The 22,612-nt window shown below is 41.4% G+C and overlaps 1 protein-coding gene across 1 annotated transcript in view; it reads left to right on the forward strand.

Annotated features, from left to right (window-relative positions):
- DRC7 (dynein regulatory complex subunit 7) overlaps positions 1–22,612 on the forward strand; it is a 42,602-nt gene that overhangs the window by 17,175 nt on the left and 2,815 nt on the right. The window contains exons 8-15 of the mRNA XM_088135884.1: positions 225–297; positions 1,063–1,191; positions 7,852–7,980; positions 9,368–9,594; positions 10,522–10,737; positions 12,620–12,730; positions 18,935–19,045; positions 21,370–21,564. Of these exons, the coding sequence (XP_087992010.1) occupies positions 225–297; positions 1,063–1,191; positions 7,852–7,980; positions 9,368–9,594; positions 10,522–10,737; positions 12,620–12,730; positions 18,935–19,045; positions 21,370–21,564 (1,191 nt within the window). The remainder of the gene's footprint in view (positions 1–224; positions 298–1,062; positions 1,192–7,851; positions 7,981–9,367; positions 9,595–10,521; positions 10,738–12,619; positions 12,731–18,934; positions 19,046–21,369; positions 21,565–22,612) is intronic.

The raw sequence follows: 22,612 nt of genomic DNA on the forward strand, positions 1-22,612 counted from the left end.
AAATGCATGCACCATCTCTCTTTCTTCTGTCATGCCTTATGTAGGCGTAAAGATAGTGTAGGCGTAAAGATAGCCTACCAATGATCAATAGAAAGTTTCTAAAAATAATACAAGGATTTCTGTCCAGAAAGATAATTCAGACTGTTAAATGTAGAGCAGGAGTTAGATAACATGGACTTTGAGAGTTGAGCATTCTCACAGCTTCATTTCTTGCATCCTGGTAGATAAAAGAAGAGGAATCAAAGAGTTTTGACATGCCTGCATCTTGGGTGGAGCTGATCCACATATCTTCCAAAGGTATTCTTATTTTTCTCCAACTTGACCAGTCTCCAGTTGACAAGCTTGGTGAGGAAATGACCAGCAATATGATCTAACCCTTTCAGAAGGCATCAGTTTATAACAGACTGCCCATAATTGCAGTGAGCACCTAACTAGGGATCAGGAGCTTCTTGAACCACTGATAGCTTATGAGGTGCAGCTTCTCTGCAACTTAAGGAGACCTTGGAAAAGAAATTTGGGGGGAAGCTTAGAAGAAGAAGAAAGTCGTCATGTATTTATTTATTTATTTATTTATTTATTTGACTTGTCCCCGCCCATCTCCCCACAACAGGGGACTCTGTTGAGCTCAGCTGTTAGATTCTAAGGCAGGGTGCTCCTTAACACTCATGGTTTTGGGAAGGGAAGGGAAGGATCAGGGTTAGGGTAGGTTTAAGATTTGGGATGCAAAGAGGGGATTGGATTATGGAAGAGCTAAGTGTAGCTAGAGTAAGGTAGTAAGTTCATTGTGGTCTCTCAGGCCAAGGAAATATGAAGTCCATACATATAGTCAACCTGGCAAGTAGATACAGTATTCAGCCAAACCAATCAGTCAATTATCTGGAGTCAATCAGGCACCCAAAAATGCAGCTCAGTCTGCAGTTAACCATTCTAATTTCCATCAGACCAGCATAGCTGATAATCAGGAAAGAAAGAAATTGTATTTCATCAATATTTGGAGGACCTCAGTTTCTCACCCTCACTGTGTATGGATGATATCAATGTCCTCTCTGTTCTTATCTCTAGAATTTGAGACTCGCTGTCCTCAAGGCAAGAAACTGATTCAGTATAATAATGCCAGGTTGGAGAAATGGGCACCATATCTTAATCCCAATGGCCTAGTCACCCGACTAACGGTGTATGAAGATCCAGACTGTAAGTAGATTTAAAATAGGAGATCCTTTGGGAGGAGGGGTCAAGGGTCACATTCAGTTTGATGTAGTGTGTGGAGATAATTCTCTGTTTGTTTTTAATAATTTTTATTAAAAGTTTTAAAAGTAAAAGATAATGCAAACCAAATTCAGAAAAAAGAGAGAAAATGAAATGAAAAAGAATAGAAACTACAAAGAAAAAAAGAAAAGAGAGAAAGAGAAAGAGAATAAAGAAAAAAGAATAGTTAAAGAAGTGACTTCCAATCTTCATCACAACAAGTACAGGCAAACTTAATATTTTTTCTCCCCTTATAAGGTTACATGCATATATCTCTTCTTCCCATAACCTATCCCTTTTCCATTCGCAAATCCAAAAATCATTAACGTTTCAGTCCAGTTGTCAACAAAAAGCCCATAAAGGGGCTATAGAGCTTTATCAAGTTATATCTTGTTTTAACCCTGGTCAAACAAGTCAGCTTTAAATTCCTCCCTTTTTCTTCTAACACTCTTAATTTTTGATCCATTGAAATACTGTTGTAGGTTTTGATCTTCCTTCCTTCCTTTCTCCCACCTATGAAGTTTCTTCAAGGCTTTAGCAACCCTCGTTTGTAAATCCATCAAGAAGTTGTTATCCAGGTCATTGTCTTGGCTTGTCATTTGTATTTCTATTTTAACATCTGTCTCTGTCTTCTAATCCATGATTTCTTTGTTTTCCAGTAAATCTACATAAGCTTGTTTCACCTCTTCATCCTGTAGGTCTTCCAAAACATTTTTCTTGACAACTTTCCTTTCTTCTTTTGTAAATAATGCATTCATATAGGTAAACATTGTTTCTCCCATTGTAACTACAAGACTCTGTCCCCATTCTTCAAAAGTCTCTTGAAAAAACTCAAATTTCACTGCATTAATCCGTCATTTTGTACAATCCAATGCTTAATCTTACATTCAAAAATGAGAAGTGGACTTTTTTCTTTTTCTGCCTGGAATCATTAGGCCCCTCTAGTGTCTAATTTCTAAAGTCATAAAGTCTTGAACCCCTTCATGGATCACTGCCTTGTCGTGGCGAAGGGGCTTGCGTAACTCAGTGAAGCCATGAGCTATACCGTGCAGGGCCACCCAAGACGGACAGGTCATGACAGAGTTCTGACAAAATGTGGTCCACTGGAGAAGGAAATGGCAACCCACTCCAGTATCCTTGCCAAGAAAACCCCATGGACAATGTTAAAAGGCTAAAAGATATGACGCCGGAAGATGAGCCCCTCAGGTCGGAAGGTGTCCAATATGCTACTGGGGAAGAGCGGAGGGCATTTCCAAGTAGCTCCAGAAAGAGTGAAGCGGCTGGGCCAAAGCCGAAAGGACGTTCAGCTGTGGATGTATCTGGAAGCGAAAAGAAGGTCCGATGCTGTAAAGAACAATATTGTATAGGTACCTGGAATGTAAGATCTATGAACCAAGGCAAGCTGGATGTGGTCAAACATGAGATGACAAGATTGAACGTCGACATCTTGGGAATCAGCGAACTGAAATGGACGGGAATGGGTGAATTTAATTCGGGTGACCATTATATCTACTACTGTGGGCAAGAAACCCTTAGAAGAAATGGAGTTGCACTCATAGTGAATAAGAGAGTGGGAAAGGCAGTAATGGGGTACAACCTCAAAAACGACAGAATGATCTCAGTGTGTATCCAAGGCAAACCATTCAATATCACAGTCATCCAAGTCTATGCCCCAACCACTGATGCTGAAGAAGCTGACGTTGACCGCTTCTATGAAGACCTACAACACCTTCTAGAACTAGCACCAAAAAGATGTCCTTTTCATCATAGGGGATTGGAATGCTAAAGTAGGAAGTCAAGGAGTAATCGGAATAACAGGCAAATTTGGCCTTGGAGTACAAAATGAAGCAGGGCAAAGGCTAATAGAGTTCTGTCAAGAGAACAAGCTAGTCATAGCAAACACTCTTTTCCAACAACACAAGAGACGACTCTACACATGGACATCACCAGATGGTCAGTACCGAAACCAGATTGATTATATACTTTGCAGCCAAAGATGGAGAAGCTCTATACAGACAGCAAAAACAAGACCAGGAGCTGACTGTGGCTCAGATCATGAGCTTCTTACTGCAAAATTTAGGCTTAAATTGAAGAATGTAGGGAAAACCACTAGACCACCCAGGTATGACTTAGATCATATTCCTTGTGAGTACACAGTGAAGGTGATGAATAGATTTAGAGGATTAGATTTGGTAGACAGAGTGCCTGAAGAACTATGGACGGAGGTCCGTAACATTGTACAGGAGGCAGCAACTAAAACCATCCCAAAGAAAAAGAAATGCAAGAAAGCAAAATGGCTGTCTGATGAGGCTTTACAAATAGCTGTGGAAAGAAGGAATGCGAAAAGCAAGGGTGAAAGGGAAAGATATAAGCAACTGAATGCAGATTTCCAGAGAATAGCCAGGAGAGATAAGAAGGCCTTCTTAAATGAACAATGCAAAGAAATTGAGGAAAACAATAGAATGGGGAAGACTAGAGATCTCTACAAGAAAATTGGAGATATGAAAGGAACCTTTAGTGCAAAGATGGGCATGATAAAGGACAAAAAGGCAGGGACCTAACAGAAGCAGAAGAGATTAAGAAGAGGTGGCAAGAATACACAGAAGAACTATACAAGAAAGATCTTAATGTCCCTGATGTCCACGCTGGTGTGATCACTGACCTTGAGCCAGACATCCTAGAGAGTGAAGTCAAGTGGGCCTTAGGAAGCATTGCTAACAACAAAGCTAGTGGAGATGACAGTATTCCAGCTGAGTTATTTAAAATACTAAAAGATGATGGTGTTAAAGTGCTGCACTCAATATGCCAGCAAGTTTGGAAAACGCAACAGTGGCCACGGGATTGGAAAAGGTCAGTTTACGTTCCAATTCCAAAGAAGGGCAACGCCAAAGAATGCTCAAACTATCGCACAATTGCACTCATTTCACATGCTAGCAAGGTTATGCTCAAAATCCTACAAGCTAGGCTTCAGCAATACATGAACCGAGAACTACCAGATGTACAAGCTGGGTTTCGAAGAGGCAGAGGAACTAGAGATCAAATCGCCAACATTCGCTGGATCATGGAGAAAGCACGAGAGTTCCAGAAAAATATCTACTTCTGCTTCATTGACTATGCAAAAGCCTTTGATTGTGTGGATCACAACAAACTGTGGCAAATTCTTAAAGAGATGGGAATACCAGACCACCTTACCTGTCTCCTGAGAAATCTGTATGCGGGCCAAGAAGCAACAGTTAGAACCGGTCATGGAACAACCGATTGGTTCAAAATAGGGAAAGGTGTACGACAAGGCTGTATACTGTCACCCTGCTTATTTAACCTATATGCAGAGTACATCATGAGAAATGCCAGGCTGGAAGAATCACAAGCCGGAATTAAGATTGCAGGGAGAATCATCAACAACCTCAGATATGCGGACGATACCACCCTAATGGCAGAAAGTGAAGAAGAACTAAAGAGCCTCTTGATGAGGGTGAAAGAGGAGAGTGCAAAAGCTGGCTTGAAACTCAACATTAAAAAAACTAAGATCATGGCATCTGGACCCATCAATTCCTGGCAAATAGAAGGGGTAGAAATGGAAGCAGTAACAGACTTCATTTATTTGGGCTCCAAGATCACCGCAGATGGAGACTGCAGCCATGAAATTAAAAGACGCTTGCTCCTTGGGAGGAAAGCTATGGCAAGCCTAGATAGCATATTAAAAAGCAGAGACGTCACCTTGCCGACAAAGATCCGCATAGTCAAAGCTATGGTTTTTCCAGTAGTAATGTATGGCTGTGAGAGCTGGACCATAAAAAAGGCCGAGCGCCGAAGAATTGATGCCTTTGAACTGTGGTGCTGGAGAAGACTCTTGAGAGTCCCCTGGACTGCTAGGAGGTCAAACCAGTCAATCTTAAAGGAAATCAACCCTGATTGCTCATTGGAAGGATCAATAATGAAGCTCAAGCTCAGATATTTTGGTCACCTAATGCGAAGAGAGATCTCTTTGGAGAAGACCCTGATGCTGGGAAAGATTGAAGGCAAAAGGAGAAGAGGACGGCAGAGGATGAGATGGTTAGATAGCATCACTGAAGCAATGAGCATGAAACTGAGCAAACTCAGGGAGGCAGTGAAGGACAGGAAGGCCTGGCGCAATATGGTTCATGGGGTCACGAAGAGTCGGACACGACTTAATGACTAAACAACAACAAAAGTCTTGAATCTCTGTTAGTTTGAGAGACTAAACAAAATGGTATTCCCACAAAGGTATTATTTATTAATTTAGATATTTCTCAAATCTTTTAGCAAAAATCCTAAGATTCCAAATTTTTCTGGCCTTTATCCTTACCTAGTTTTTTGCCTTTTATCTCAAATTCTTTAATTTCTTTAAGCTATTAATTGGTTTTCTTTTATTCTGGAAAGAAGGTAACTTACCAGGTGGGTTTTTTTAACCAATACTGACCAATCAGTGCCCATGTTATTGTCTCTGTTACACTGATAGCAAATTTATTTAACCTATTATTTAGGTTATTTAACCTATTTAACCTATACCTCACCTTTCTACCAGCAACTGATGTCCAATGCTGCAGTGGAAGCATTATCACGTGTGGAGGGCTGGGGAGGCATGATATTGTCCCAGGAACAATAGAAAAGACAAGGAATCCTTTGCTGGCAAATGAGATAACTTGCCAGTGAAATGGACTCCCTTGAAAGAGATGCACACACTATCTTTGCCTAATGTGTAAGCCTGGGGTTAGTTTGCAAAACCTCAGTTCAGTGTGTGGAAAATTCAGTATTGCTTTGCATCAAGATCAAGGATCTATGTTTGGCTTGCTCCTTCCTTCCTTCCTTCCTTCCTTCCTTCCTTCCTTCCTTCCTTCCTTCCTTCCTTCCTTCCTTCCTTCCTTCCTTCCTTTCTCTACCATCAAATTTCACAAAGTCTCATGGGAGTGTACAATGAAATCACACACACTCTAATAAAAAATCAGATAGAATTTTTTCCCACTAACACATTTGATTAAAAGGCACAAATGTTTATGAGCTTCCGCCTTTTAATAACATTTGTTAGTCAGTAATGTGTTATCAGATTCCTTCTGATCATTTGCTACCATAAACTAACATGGCTTTCTTTCTCCAAGCCTTGTAATAGTGAACAGTAAATCAGTACAAAAGCCAAACCCATATAAGTCCTAGATCCAACAATAATTCAACTAATCTGAATATAAGTATAAATATAAATGTAGATAAAAATTACATTTATCTAAATAAGGAATCAACGAAGAGATGTCAACTCTAAATGTCTTTCCATACAGTGCCATTTTTAAGGCTTTCCCAAAGCTCATGGGTGAAAGTGTCATCTGGATCCCCAGTGAGTGGCTGTTCCAAAGGGTGAATGCTGACTCAGAGAAACAGTTCTGTCTTTCTGTCCCCGAATCTCTCAAAAAAGAGGAACTCACAGCATTCCCAGAGAATGAGTGCATTGAAGAGATAGGACCAGTTTGAATAGGCAGTCCTGTGGGTACCAGTTGCCAAGCGATGGAGGGCTTTGAATTCTACCTACTCAGTGCCATGCCTGCAACACAGGTATTATAAGCAAACAGTGGTCCTCACTATTTGTACCAATGGCCGCTTTTGAGCAGTCTTCAAAAGCCATCCCGTGTAGAATACATTGCAGTAATCTAATCAGGTGGTAACAAGGCCATGAGTTACTGAAACCAGGGCCTCTAGCTGGGGTGGAAAACCACCATTCTGAAGACTGAAGATGGCTTCACCAAGCCTCCACCAAGGACTCCTTCCCTCCACAAGACCTGCCCCTCCTTTGGGCAAGTTCTGAATGTCTCCTAAAAGTGCACCGTGGACTTTTCACTATTGCAAGCTGTTGGCTTACAATACTCAGCTGAGTCAGTGAGTTACCTTGTAAGAGAGGGTGTGTACTGTGTCTGTGAGGAAGATTTGAGAGTATAGTTCACACTAAACCTAATCAGTTACATTGACCAGGCAGGGATTATGTACCAGATGTTGTTTGATGGGTTTCAAACTTCTACCAGGAATTGAATTCTTGGACCTTTGCACCTGAAATGACTCTATGCAGTGCTGAAGCTTTAGGAGCTGTCTAGGTTCTGGCACTCAGTGGTGTTGCAGGAAAGCATATATAGAAATGGCCAGAATGGTAAATGTAGTCCACCTTCCCTTGAACTCTCAGCGTAGAAAGATGTAAAGTCATATAAAATCCTGTAAAGTTAAAACCAATGAAATTTAGCAGCCAGTAGACATGTAGCCTAGTTAAGTGTTTGTGTGAACTTGGCCCATCTGTGAATGAGATGAGTGACACTTAATGTGTTAGGCAGAGGACAAACCAACACCACCAATGGATAGCTTTTCCTCTGTCACAGACATGCAGCCAAGTGTGCATGTTAGGAGCCCAGTCTGGCTCTTATTTAATTGTTCTTCTGTTTATTTATATGACCACCCAGGCTTACATATGATTATAGATGCATAAGAAGCAAAGGATCCAAAGCAGAATAAACAGGGTCAACCAAAGCATATTCCCACTCAAGGCCTTTCATTTCTGGATGGGCTCGTCCCTCTTGGGCCCACTGCAAGTAGTTTTTCTCTTTTCTTTATAAGGTACAAAGGTGCTTGAAGTGAAGGAGTGGTTCAAGAATCGCGAAGACACGTTGGACACCAGAGAACTAAATAAACAAACCCAGGTCACAGTGGAGCACTTTTTGCCTGGACATGCCCTGGGCCTGAAAGGTATCCAGTCCAAAGAAAGGCATACTGTCTCTAGGCTGGGTAAAAGGTGGCCAAGGGCTCAGGTGGGGACTTGATTCCCTGCTATTAGAAGGTCAAAGGAAAGGATTAGAACAGTGTTGTCCAAACTTGGCCACTTTAAGATGAGTGGACTTCAACTCCCAGAATTCCCCAGCCATGCTGGCTAGGGAATTTTGGGAGTTGAACTCCACTCATTTTAAAGTGGCCAAGTTTGGACAACACTGGATTAGAACAACACATTGCTTTCCAAATCTTTGAAATGCTTAGTTTACTCTTTCCAAAATCTTGAGTGCCTGCAGCATGGCAGAATTTTTTCTCTCATGCCTGGACTCAAGCTGAAGGCCTATTTCAGTCTCAGAGGTTTCTACAGCTTCTCCAAAGCTTCCAGAGCAACCTTCTTGTGACCACCACATAATTCCCTCTCCCGGTTTCCTCCCATTGCTTCATAAACAGAGCTGAAAGATGGGAGCACCTCTCTTAGGCATCACCACCGGTGATGTTAGGAGAGTTCCACCTTGTCTGTCAGCTGTTGCGTGTTGAATGAGAAATCCTCTCTTCTTGAGCATTTGGGAATTGGGGCCATGCACAGATTCCACATCTTACCTTCTCAGCATGGAATGGAGCCCATGGAGGTGCTGAGCTTTTATTTCTAACAGCTATCTTCAGGAAGACCAATTTGATCAAAATTCAGGAATCTCCAATAAAATTGTGGTCTTTGATTTTTTCAGACTTCACAATAAGGGTTTTGATCCTGATAGGGAGGCTTTTTGTCTGCCTTTTTTTTTTTAAAAATTGATTTTATTGTCGTATAGGTACTCCTCGTTTAGCAACTGCCTCAAACAGTGACTGAGCACAGTTATGATGCTGATGAAAAAGTAACTTTGTGACCAATCCTCACATTTTTGACCTTTGCAGGTCTGTCAAGCAAAGGAAAGCTGAAGTAAAATCATAAGCACAGTCGTGGTTTCACTTAGAGACTGCTTTGTTTAATGATTGAATTGGTGGTCCCAGTTGTGGTCACTAAACAAGGACTACCTGTATTTGCAGTCTTCTTTTGTCATTATAGCAGTCCTATATTTTACTGTATTGCTGTGCTAGAAATACTCTGATCATACTGATAACACCCATAAAGCTCTCCCAGGTGGCCACATTAAAGTACAATGTGGCAGTCCTTGAGCTACCAGAAAAGTATGCTGTCATGAATTATTCTATCTCTAGAAGTTGTGCAGTATTGTTTTGGTGTTGCTAGTTTAGGGTAGGCGAAGAAAGTAAAGAGGTAAGAGGTCTAGCTCATCAGCTCTTATGCCTGACATCCCCTGTACACCCTCTAACTGGAGACTCCATCCAGGACCTCGCTTTGATTCCCCAGCACATATGTACAAGACGATGGACCCCGAGACAGAGCGCACTATGGACTTCTACAGTGAGACACGGGTGGATGGCCTTCAGAAGCGCACAGAAACTTCCCAAGAGATGGCAGAATATTTTGAAGGTCGCTCAGATTTCCTGAACTACCGGCACACTGAGTTTGGCAAAAGAATCAAGAAGCCTACCAAGATTCTGGCCAGCACTGAAACCAATGCCCGGCCGATTTTGGTAAGAATGGCCCATTGGCATTATTTGGTTGATGTCCCATAGTCCTTCAGAGACAAGGGAAGCCCCCAGTAGGAACCTTTTTGGAAGGGTTTTGTTGTTGTTCTTGTTATTATTGTCATAGATTTCTGGATCCTTCTAAGTGGATTGCTGTGAATATGCAAGTTTATTCTAAGCAGATTCAACCCACAATAGAGATGGTACTGTGAACAGTAGCATCTTACCTGCTCCTGTTGAAGTTCCACACAAGAATCTAAGTTACCCTCTCCCATCCATCTCACCAAGCTTACTTGCCCTCTCTATATATGTGTGGCCTCTTCCTCTTCCCCATCTTCATGAAGATTTTCGGTCTTGCTTCTCCTATTCACCCTCTTGCATGGACACACTGGTCTTATGTTCTTTTTTAACTCCAGACCAGTGGTTCTCAACCTTAGCCACTTTAAGATAAGTGAAGTCCACTCATCTTAAAGTTGCCAAGGTTGAGAAACACTGCTCCAGACCCACTGGAGCTCTCTATCTGCTGCCAGCCTTTGCCTGAGTTCAGCTGCTCTCCACATCCCACTATTCCTGTTTAGCAGCTTTTTACACATACTCCTGTGTACATGGTAGCTTCTTACTTGTCTACTACTTACAGTCTCTGTTTAGTCCATCTTCTTTCCCTTGATATGCAGAAGATATTTCTGACCCCCTGCCAAGTGATCCTTTCCTTCCACAGAAACTAGTCACTGATGAAACAATGCTCTTGTATTTTCAAGAAGACTCATATACAGTCAACAAAGCCTAATTACTGATGTGCCAAAATACCAGCATAGCTCTCAAGTTCTCTATAACTCACTCGTTGACCATTCCAACCAACTCACTATAAATATGATGGTCTGGAGTTTGATTCCACTCTAGTTTTATCTCCTCTTCCTCTTGTGTACTTTCTAGAAAATCACTGAGAGGTTCCACAGGAACCCAAGCAAACCAGCTGATGAAGATGTGGCCGAACGCATTTTTTCGATGGTAGAGGATAAGATCTTTTTGACCTATCATTGCAAGAAGAATTACATCACCCCTTCCAAGAGGGAGTTTAACAAGCATACAGATGTGGACAGCAAGGGAAATAAGGTTGTCATGAGCCGGGATATGTGCATCAGTTATCAGGTGAATGAAGAATGTGGCATCTGCAGGTCATGGTGGATCCAAACTGTCATTGGGGGAGGGATTTAAATGAATACTTGCAGGACATAAACATAGAAGCAGTGGAGGCTTCATTCTGGTTGAGCATCAGGCACTTAGAACCAGTGAGCAGAATTCTCTTCAGCAGATAATGTGGGTTGGTGGAACTAGGGAGCTCTAAATTGAGCCACCAAGAGTTCTGATAGACTACAGTATCTGTGATTACCTCCTGCCCTGGAGACCATAGGATTGTAAAACAATGGAATGAATTCAAATCAGTTGACAGAATTTAATGCAATCACCTTTTTGAGGCTCTGGGGCAGATATGTATAGATAGACCATAATTTACAATTCATATATGTTTCTTCTCTTTACCACCACCAAGTCTGATGTTTCCTGTTTAAGAAAACAACAGTAAAGTATGTGTTGGGTTCTATGTATCTAGCAGTTAACTACTCATCTCTGCCATAGCTCAGGGAGTATGCTATTAGACATGACCTGATAACCTCATATATTGTTCCTTCCATTTGTCGTCTTTATGGGTAACTAAAGAGGGTGATGTGCCTGTTCACATTTTCTAAAAAAAAAATCTTCAAAAGTAGGCCAAAACATGCTTTCTTCCTCTGCATTATCTCAATATTGATCCAACTTGACCCAGATGTTGGGTATGAGTCAGGCTGAGATAAAACAAGCTTTGCAAGAATGGGCCAGGAAAGCTCACGTCCCTATAGAAGAGATCATAAAACGGCCCCTTTGTTGCAGATACCAAATAATGTCTCATTTCCTGCTCGGATTGGGGAGCTTTTGAGCCAAATGTCTTTAAATCTGAAAGGTCCCAACAGCCTGCATGCAGACCCCAAAAGCCTTGAGTGCAACCACCAAAGATTTCCCAAAGTCATGGCAAACATTATTTATACTATTTATTTCTTATTAATTGTCCTAATCTCACAGGACTCTAGGCAGTGCTAGAATAGGAGGGGAAATTAATTAAACCCATAATTGGGAAGTAATTAGAATTACTAACTACCAGCTAGTTTCAATTTCTAAATGTGACTCAATCTAAATAAAAAGGAAAGGAAGCAAAATCTGGGTTTTCCCCTGTACTACTTTTTGAAATACTACCTTTGGCATTTGATTCAGAAAGGATTATTAGTTGGAAGATTACCCCTAAAGAAATAATCCCTAAGCGAAATAACTTGCTGAAAGAAAGGAACACTGACAGAAGGGGACCTGCTGGCCACCTCCAGATAAAATACTCAACCTAGTTACTGTAATAACTTATTTTCTGGGTTCATAGACCAAACTAACCAAACCTCGGGGTTTGTACAACATGCTCAACTAAAAGAGTGGTAGCAACACCAACACATCATCAGGTTCGTGAAGTCCTGCAGCAGACTTCATTAATGCCCATGCCAATGTTAGAGGCGCTTTCAGCTTTGAAAAATGTTCAGAAATGTCCTTGGCCCAGTTCTTGAAGGGAAAATGCTACTTCCTTTCTCCTAAACTATCTTCCGGATGAGAAGGCAGCTCCACGTCCAATACCACAAAACTCTGTTGGCTTTGAAAATATATCATGTGCCACAAGAACTTAGAGTTGGTTGTGTTTGCAGCGGCCTCTAAGTCCTGTAAAATATAATAAAAATAACGACCCTGTATGCAGAATATACATTTTATGATCATATGGATATAAATACGGGGATCATTTATGGAAATGTTTTTAAAACACACACACAGAGGGAAGGATGCAGAAGGAGAAAGCAGTCAGACCAATGATCTCCAGAGGACTGAGTAAATTGTTCTGCCCATCAGTAAATGGCTGACTTGTTTCTGAATGCTCAAATCTACTTTATGGTTCATTTGTTCTCAGTCAGGGCCTGTGGAGAAAAAAAAGAAATTGTTCCATCTCTATGAAATGATGATGCAGCTAATTGAAGATGAGAAACATTCCCGGCACCAAGTGTGGGAATCCGAGATAGAGGTACCTGTGGGGGAGATATTTCATGGCTGAAGAGACGGGGCCCGGAGTCATGCGTTGTGATAAGCTGCCGTGGTCTGGTTTGCATATAATGCTGGGTTGAAATTAAGCAAATGGCCTTGTAGCTAAGCATATGCTCAGCCTGCCTTTGCTTGCTAGATGCTTGCTTTTCTCTGACTTCACACATGCTTTGGATAAGTGTCCAAATGAGACTAGAAATGAGAGAGCTGCTGAAGAATGAATGTATTGTGAATTTGTGGCAGAATGACCTTGTAAGTGTGGTGGATCATTTCTTCCTTAAACCAGTGTTCCTCAACCTTGGCAACTTGAAGACGTGTGGGCCACATTGCCAAGGTTGAGGAACATTCCCTTAGACTATGCCATGAGGGACACGTTGCAGGATATGATGGAGACAGGCAAGACTACATCAGTTTCAGGGTTTTTGTTCTTGTTTTTTTCATTTGATTCAGAAGCAAAGAAGCGATTTGGATATAAGCCAAGCCTTATTAGAGCAGACGAATCTTTTGGTTTTTTTCAGCTATTTGTTTTGCATTGTTTGTGGGTGAGACGTCTTCCAGCTAATTATTTTACATTCTCTCCCCCTCCCCCCAAACCTTTCTCTAGGCAAACATAGCACAGCATAGCTATAGGCACTCTACACTTTTTTTTCCTCTGGATTTGCATTTTTTCTCAAAAACACTTAAACATGCAAATCTTAACACCACTGAATATAAGCCTAACGTATGTGCATTCCCAAGATATCTGCATCTGCACACACACACCCCACCTCTTATTGCTAATATTACTCCCATTAAGGCTTAGCAAATATTTGACATTTTACCCTCTGCACCCAGTGTGAAGATATGATCGGTGATTAGCTGATTAATTGGGTATGTATAAAATTTTTAGGAGGAAAAATAAGGTCATCTCACCACATGTTTTCATAACAATGCTTATCAGTCTTCTTTCCAGGGTCTTCTTTCCACAATGCTTATCAGTCTTCTTTCCTTTCAATGAATCTTGTCTCAGTCTCACCCAGCTTCCTATACATGCCAGTTAGATGTCAATTCATCTTAGGTTTGCCAGTCAACCATACTCTAGACTAGTGTTTCTCAACCTCAGTGACTTTAAGATGTGTGGACTTCAACTCCCAGAATTCCCAGCATGCTGGCTGGGGAATTCTGGGAGTTCAACTCCACACATCTTAAAGTCACTGAGGTTGAAAAACACTGCTCTAGACAGAACCAACAGACTACAATCCATCTTCAGCAGCTATTACTCTACTACATGTTAGCCACTTTAGGCCTTTAGCTATTAACCAGTGGCTCCATTACTTGCTTCTTTGCCCCAGAACCCTCTCCTTCCTCCCAACTCCCACTCCAGAGTTCATGCAGAAGTGAGGATACATGACTAGCCAGCACAAAAGCCACAGTGTCTGCAGGCTTGTCACATTAAGGCTGCAATTATGGTGCATCTCACAAATAAATATGATTCACAATTTAAAACAAACAAGCAAACCTAACCAAAAAATGCACCTTTCAGTGAAATAAGAAACAGTACAAGCCAAAATAGGAGTCTTCCAAAACATGCAGGTCGCTTCAGGTCAAGGAGAAACCATAAACTTGGACCAGGGTCATCAGACGGTTGTTCCATAGGTTCAGATGGCAAAATTGACACCTTTGATTAGAGGAAAGACACTGATTAATTGTAATGCTGATTGAAAACCCCTTTTGGACTTTTTGTGTGAAACAGAAAAATATGAATTCATGATATATACAGTACTGTGCAAAAGTTTTAGGCAGGTGTGAAAAAATGCTGTAAAGTAATGTTTTCAAAAATGTATATTGTAATTGTTTATGTTTATCAATTTACAAAATGCAAAGTGAGCAAACATAAGAGAAATCTAAATCAAATCAATATTTGGTGTGACTACTCTTTGGCTTCAAACCGGCATCAATTCTTACACTTGCACAGTCAGGAATCTTGTAGGATTAGAGTCAGGTGTATGATTAACCAGTTATACCAACCAGGTGCTAATGATCCTCAATTTCTTATGTAGGTTGAAACACAGTCATTAACTGAAACAGAAACAGCTGTGTAGGTGGCTTAAAACTGGGTGAGGAACAGCCAAACTCTGCTATTTAGGTGAGGTTGTGGAAGAGTTTCCTGTCACAGATCATACACCATGCCAAGAGTGAGCACAGCAACAAGACACAAGGTAGTCATACTACATCACCAAGGTCTCCCAGGCAAAAGTTTCAAAGCAGACCGGGGTTTCAAGATGTGTTGTTCAAGCTCTTTTGAAGAAGCACAAAGAAATGGGCAATGTTGAGGACTGTAGATGCAGTGGTCAGCCAAGGAAACTTAATGCAGCAGATGGAAGACCCATCATGCTTACTTCCCTTCAATATTGGAAAGTGTCCAGAAGTGCTATCAGCATAGAACTGGTGGAAACCAGTGGGACCCAGGTATACCCATTTACTGTCCAGAGAAGTCTGGCCAGAAGTGGTCTTCATGGAAGAATTGTGGCCAAAAAGCCATACCTCTGATGTGAGAACAAGGCTAAGTGACTCAACTATGCATAAAAACTTAGGAACTGGGGTGCAGAAAAATGGCAGCAGATGCTCTGGACTGATGAGTCAAAATTTGAAAGATTTGGCTGTAGCAGGAGGCAGTTAATTTGCTGAAGGGCTGGAGAGTGGTACAATAATGAGTGTCTGCAGGCAACAGTGAAGCATGGTGGAGGTTCCTTGCAAGTTTGGGGCTGCATTTCTGCAAATAGAGTTGGAGATTTGGTCAGGATCAATGGTGTCCTCAATGCTGAGAAATACAGGCAGATACTCATCCATCATGCCATACCATCAGGGAGGTGTGTGATTGGCCCCAAATTTATTCTGCAGCAGGACAACGACCCCAAACATACAGCCAATGTCATTAAGAACTATCTTCAGCGTAAAGAAGAACAAGGAGTCCTGGAAGTGATGGTTTGGCCCCCACAGAGCCCTGATCTCAACATCTTCTAGTCTGTCTGGGATTACATGAAGAGACAGAAGGATTTGAGGCAGCCTACATCCACAGGAGATCTTGGTTAGTTCTCCAAGATGTTTGGAACAACCTACCTCCCGAGTTCCCTCAAAAACTATGTGCAAGTGAATTGATGCTGTTTTGAAGGCAAAGGGTGGTCACACCAAATTTTGATTTGATTTGGATTTCTCCTCTGTTCGCTCACTTTGCATTTTGTAAATTGATAAACATAAACAATTACAATATATATTTTTGAAAGCATTCTTACTTTACAGCATTTTTTTATACCTGCCTAAAACTTTTGCACAGTACTGTAGATCTGATGATTAAAAGTAATAGTAGACAACAGAAAAAATGAAAGTTATGTTGTAAATTTAGAGCCTAAAGCAAATTTATACTTACTTCTGTTGTAAAAGAAAATCGGAAGTCATTTTTCTTTTGTATTTGTTTTCCTTTCTTTTCTTTCTGCATTTTTCATCTTGTTTTTTTTCATTCTTTATCTTTTTCTCTTCTCTACTTTCTATCTTAATTATTAGTTCTTGTTAGTTTTTATCTCTTTTTTTAAAAAATCTAATAAAGTTATTTGAAAAATATATATAAGAAAAAAAAAGGTTGTTCCATAGGTTCTTCAGAACTACCTCCTACTTGAATTCTTGCCATGGCATAATTTTTTAAGCAGTAAGGATCTGCATCCATATTATATATTTGACTTTGGCTGATCTCAAAAAACCAAGCAAAGTCAGATCTCAGGGCTATACGCTAGACTAGGAAGCTAAAAGAAAAAAAAAAACCTCAAAAGAAGGCAATTGTTGCCAAGAAAACTACCCACGTGTGTCCATGAAGTCATCCAAAGTCAAGCTCAACTTGAGGGAGTCTTGGTTTTGTTTTGTGGCAAACATCTGTCCTCATAATAGTTTGGACAACTTCTAAATCTCTCAAGCCTTTTAATCTGTGACTGCTTCCATACTAGGATTCTTCAACATTATTTGGCAGAGGAGAATTACTTCTCTGTGATTAGTTGGAAGGATTCCCATAAACATTCCCCCCTGGCCAATGGCATCCAGCCCCCATCTGTGTAGTCGCTAGGAGTCGACAACAACTTGATGGCACAAAATCAGTCAATCAGAGTAGACCTACCACTGTTTTAGGCAGATGGTTCCACTGCTTCTTTCCATCATGAAGGATGGATTTGTTTTAGTTCTTGGTTTTTAGTTTTTGTTTTTGATGGTTTAATCGTATTTATGGTTTGTAGTTTTATTATTGTGGTGAGCCACTCAGAGCTGTGCTCTAAGATGAGCAGCCATACGTATCTTTTAAATAAGTAAATGAAATCTCTCCTAATAATTGACTACCTAGCTGTGCCTTGCATAGCCGACACTCTCCTCTAAAATGTATTTCTGAACCTTCTGCACATTGGTTAAAACCTTCCTAGGTTCTTCTTTTGTTATTGTTTCAATGAAGGAACCGCTGAGAAATAACTTCTGCATTGCTTCATGCCTCTCTCTTCATTAGCCCTTAATCTCTGTTCCTGTTTCCCCAAGAGGGAGTCTGTAATCATGAACTTCTTCTCATCATTTGATTGCTTTCCAATCCCATGCCTCCCCCCACCTCCAATTTATAATATTGTGGCATAATTTGTGTAGTTCCAAAATCACATTTTCTGAAAGAGTTGAACAAAACAACAAAAATGAGATAAAACTTTCCTGACCGTTTGCATTCCAGATGTGTTAAAGTTTGCGTCATTTTCGGCTAACATAATGGGTGTCTTATTCCAGTGCGGATGGAGGCTAACACACAGGGGAAGACTGTTAAAGACTGCAGGTGGACATTTAGTTTCACAGGGCATAATGTTTTCAAAACAGGGTCCTAAATGTAATGCTGCCCATTATGTTTTTGTTCATTTCAAAGAGACAGTGTGGGTTCTATTATAGCTTTTATCAAAATCACAGGATGAACGGAAGGAAAGTTCTATCCAGCTGCTCCCATGAACAACACTGCACTATAACTGTTATGGCTAGTGGAAAAAAGTTCCTAATTACCAATGTAAGCTTATTTTGTCTATGCTAGTCGCTGTGAGGATGGAGCGGATTTTAATATTGGCACTCTGGAGGAAAGGTGGAACCTCTCTTTCTACTGGTCCCTGAGAATAATGTCCTCTACACATTTCTTTAGCTTTAAAATGTTTGAAATGATTGCTGAGTATAACATGTAGTTAGGCCCTGTCTAGGTTAAGGCTTGAACTGTCCATGGACTTACCATAGGTAAAGGATCATCTACTGTCTCTCTGTGAATGTTGTGAGTTCTCCTCACCAGGTTTTGAAGAGGAGGCTAGAAGCCACCAGGATGTTTTAATTGGTTTTCCTGCACCTGCAGAAGGTTTATTTATTTATTTATTAGATTTATCTCCACCCATCTCCCCCTAATGGGGGACTCTGGGCAGCTCACATGATCCCTTAAAACAACAAATATATATAAAATTACAAAAAACATGAAAACTATACAAAGCATTACCAAAAGAAAAGAAAATCCAAGAGGCTGATAGTTTCCAGAGCTGCAGACAACAGGCCTCTAAGGGGCTAGCCAGCCCCACACTTGACGTCTTCCCTCCCCACCCCGGGCCAAGAGGCAGAGCCAGGTCTTCAAATCCCTCCGGAAGGCCAGGAGTGAGGGGGCCAATCACACCTCCAGGGGCAAGATATTCCAAAGGGCGGGGGCTACCGCAGGGAAGGCCCACCTTCTGGACCCCACTAATCGGAGCTCTTTTACCGAGGGGGTCTGAAGCATGCCCTCTCTGTGTGATTGGGTGGGATGGGTTGAAGTCATGGGGAAGAGGTGGTCCCTCAGGTAACTTGGTCCCTTGCCATGTAGGGCTTTAAAGGTGATAACCAACACCTTGAATTGGATCCAGAAGCAAACTGGTACCCAGTGCAGCCTGTGGAGCAATGGTGTTACGTGGGCCCTTCTTGGGGCTCCAAAAATAGCCTGCGCGGCTGCATTCTGGAGCAGCTGTAGCTTCCAGATACTCTTCAAGGGTTGCCCCATATAGAGTGCATTGCAGTAGTCTATATGGGAGATAACAAGGGCATGAGTGACCATTCGAAAGGTTGAATGAGATGGTCCTTGGGGTGCCTTCCATGGCCAATGTTCTATGATTCTACCTGTGATATCTCTATCCCATCAAAGGTCCTGGACATTCTGAGGATTCGAGAAGAGGAAGAGATTGCTAGCAAGTTGAGCGTGTCCATTTATGATACCGAAAGAAATGAGAAGAGTAAAGAACATCGTGAAGTGTTGGTAGGCAGGGGGTTCTTTTGGACCTATGTACACTGCATTTATGAGCTGTTTCCTCATCCCTGGAAATTATCAAAACTATAAAGAGCAAGGAATTAGGGATCTAAATATGGGCATTTTTAGCATCTTAATAGTCATCCCAAGATGGAGAACTATGATGGTACAGGGACAGGCAACGTTTGAGTGTCCAAGAACGATAATTACCTCCCAAAGTTCTGGATGAAGCAGGAAGTTGCAGTGATATCACAGGAAGAATTGGAGTGAAAAACTGAATTCACCACATTTTCTGGTGGCTTTAAGAGGAAAATGGGAGGGAGAGGCCTTTGTAAGGCAAACCTTTTCCCCTCATAAACCCACCAGAATTACTTTTTAACCCTCACCCCCCACCCCCAATGATACAGAGCTTTTCAGTGGCCCTGTTGCCAAATTCTGGCAGCATAACTTTTGAGCATTTTCAGTGTACCCTTAATCACGCAAGTTAAAAATAGACAAGTTCATTCAAAAACATTTTAAAGATTTTTAAAAAAAATTAAGAAAAAATAGACTGCCCAAATCTTGTTGTATTGCCACAAATATCAGGGTGTTTGAAATGTGGTTGGCAGCTTGATACTTGCGGGACTCCATATCTCCATGCAGACCTTCCCTGGTGCATCAGCTGACACTTGTCTGCTTAGTGCCCGCTTACTCAGTTTAACCTTATTTATTTACTTTACCTTATTCTGGTGTTTTTAAAAACACATTAAAATCTTGCATGGTGTCTCTGAGCTCCACTTTGGCTCTCACTGGTACTCTAAAACTGTATGGCACTTTTATTTCCCAAGTTTCAATAAAATGCCAATAAGAAGACTTGAGATGAGACTTCTGATGAATAGCAGATGTATTTTGATCAAGACACAGCTGGGTGACCCCAATCAACACATTAACAAAAGATGTTGATGAAATCACACCTCACAAAACAAACATCAGAGGCTTTATAGACATTTAAATCTGTAATCAGATAGTACATCCCCTCATACCCATACAAGGGATTTTTGGGACGGTCTGAGCAACTGAAAGGTGGTTCTTAGGAAGGTAAACTTAACTGTAACTTTTTCTTCTGGTTACCAAGGGAATGGCATACCAGATTCTTCTTATCTTTCTCTAGAATGTAGGGCCCCACAACTGTTGCGAAAAGCTTGGTACAACATTGAGCTTGTACTCGGCTAATTGCTTATTCGAAGACAATCGGGCATTCAGCAAAGAGATGGGGGGGGGGAAGAAACCAGTGCTCTTTACAAAACAAAAGCAAGTTAACCCTTTAGAAATAAAATAGAGTGCACTGTTACAGATATGGTTATACATTATGTGAAGCATATATATATATATATATATATATATATATATATATATATAAAATATAAAATTGTGTATATATAGAATATAAAATTGTGTATCAAAATAATGCCCTTCAAAACAAAAACCACGATGGAGGACTGTAAGCCAGCTCTTTCTTTAGGACTGTGCCTACTTGTCCAGGATAACAAAGAGAAGGAAGGGAAGTTGGGAGTTATCCTGGAAGCTGTTATGGGGATGGTGAGTGCGATTGCCAGTTTGCCTTCTGGTACACGTGGAGCGTCTAGCGTGGCAGCTGCAACATGAGCTCAAGATTCCAGCTGTGCCATCCAGCCATAAACATGCACACCCCACCTCACTAAGGCAGCTAACCATGTGCCAGAAAGCTGAAACATGCCAGAAATATTCAGCTTTCAAAACGGGGAAACATATGGAGAATTTGCCTATGTAGCTCTTGTACACTATGTAGAGAGGGCTAGAGAGCGCACAAGAGCTACATAAGCAAATTCTTCATACGCTTCCCCATTTTGAAAGTTGAATATTTCAAGAATGCCCCTTCTCCTTCTGAAGCTGCTGAAATGTACAGTATTTTCTGTGTCCTGCACACCTTCAACTCCTTAACAATTTTGTGCACCTGGGATACCAGGATAAGAACAGTGGAACTTGTGGTGGGGCTTGAGTTTCTTGGCTCCCGTACAGAGTAGAAGAAAATTACCTTGAAGGTGACATGCAGGAACTGTTACGTAGGCAAAAGGGGCTGCAGTATTTTTTGAAGGTAACTTTCAGAAGCGGTTCAGGCAGACACTTCCCTAATACACTGAACTATAAGAAGGAGGAGGAGGTGCACCACAATCATACTTGCAAGATTCTGTTATTAGAGCCAGTCTCCATAAAAGGAGTTTCAGCCTTTCTGTGGAATTGATTTCTTGGTCTGGTCTACCTAGTGGGGCTGTCAGTCCCCAACAAGCCCAGCAGTTGGTCCCCTTTCTCTCCAGGAGCGCCTACAGCAAGAGGAGCGCCAGCGGCAAGTGGAGCAGGATCTGGACTATCTGGCGCCCTTCCTGATTCAGATGGGCGGTGTTGAGAAGATGACCAAATGGCTCGCTTTGCGCCTGAAGGAAGACTGCCTGAATGATTTCAAGCATCGTCTCGTTGACAAGGCCAACCTCATCCAAGCACGATTTGAGAAGGTATTTAGGCAGTCCCTGGACCTCTGGCTCTCTATGGCCTAAACCAAAAGCCGGCTTGCCTAGATGGGTCTTGCTACTTCTTTGGGCCTCCCTGCTCTTCAAGAGCTTTTGTTGATCTGTATGGCACCTTTTATTTCCCAAGTTCCAATAAAGCCAAATAAAGAGACTTGAGACGAGGCTTCTTTAAGATAACAGATGTATATTGATCAAGACACAGCTGGGTGACTCCAATCAACACCCATTAGAAAGGAATGTTGAAGGAATCACACCTCACAAAGCAAACATCAGAGTTTTATAGACATCCATTAATGTATGCAGGTGATACATTCCCCTATATCCATACATGGGGTTTGGGGGATGGTCTAAGGAGGGGTTGAGGTGGTCCCTGAAAGTTGAATCTAAGTTTAACTTTTTTTCCTTCTTATCTATCCTTTGGAATCCCAAACCTTTCTCTCCGGACATCGGCCTAACACCAGCCTGGCACGGAATTAATTTATGGCTACAGGCCTCTGGTTAATTGCTTTTAAGGGAGATGGGGAAGGAGAATGGTGTGCTCTTTAGAAAGTAAGTTAACCCTTTAGAATAGAGTGCACTCTTACAGGTATAGTTATACATTATGTGAAACATATCTATATCTCTATAAAATATATATAGAATATAAAATTGTGTACTAAAATAATGCCCTTCAGATCTTTCTGTAAGACATGTGTATGTCTCCTAAAGTGGACCCACTGGAATCATTAAGGCCAGAGTGGTAGTCTTCACTGGCTTTCCCCAGTGGAAGGTTGTGGATGGGCTGTGGGATTATGGCCAGGACAAGCCCCCCCCCCCCAAAGCTTCCTGCTGCCACTCAGGTTCCATCAGTCAGATTCCATTTCCTTGTCTTCTCAACTGCTAGCCCACTGATTCCAAGCAGGGATGTCTGCAATATATGGTCAAAAAAGTCAAGATGGTGGCAGTGACATTGAGATCAAAGCTCTATATTTTTTAGGTGGAACCTGAATTGCATCTCTACTTTTTTGACCACACTCCACAGACACCTTGATTT

The sequence above is a fragment of the Python bivittatus genome, unplaced genomic scaffold (assembly GCF_059951505.1).
Source record: "Python bivittatus isolate LINGU-HERP-01145 unplaced genomic scaffold, Pbiv_v1 ctg000190_np1212, whole genome shotgun sequence".
Lineage (NCBI taxonomy): Eukaryota > Metazoa > Chordata > Lepidosauria > Squamata > Pythonidae > Python > Python bivittatus.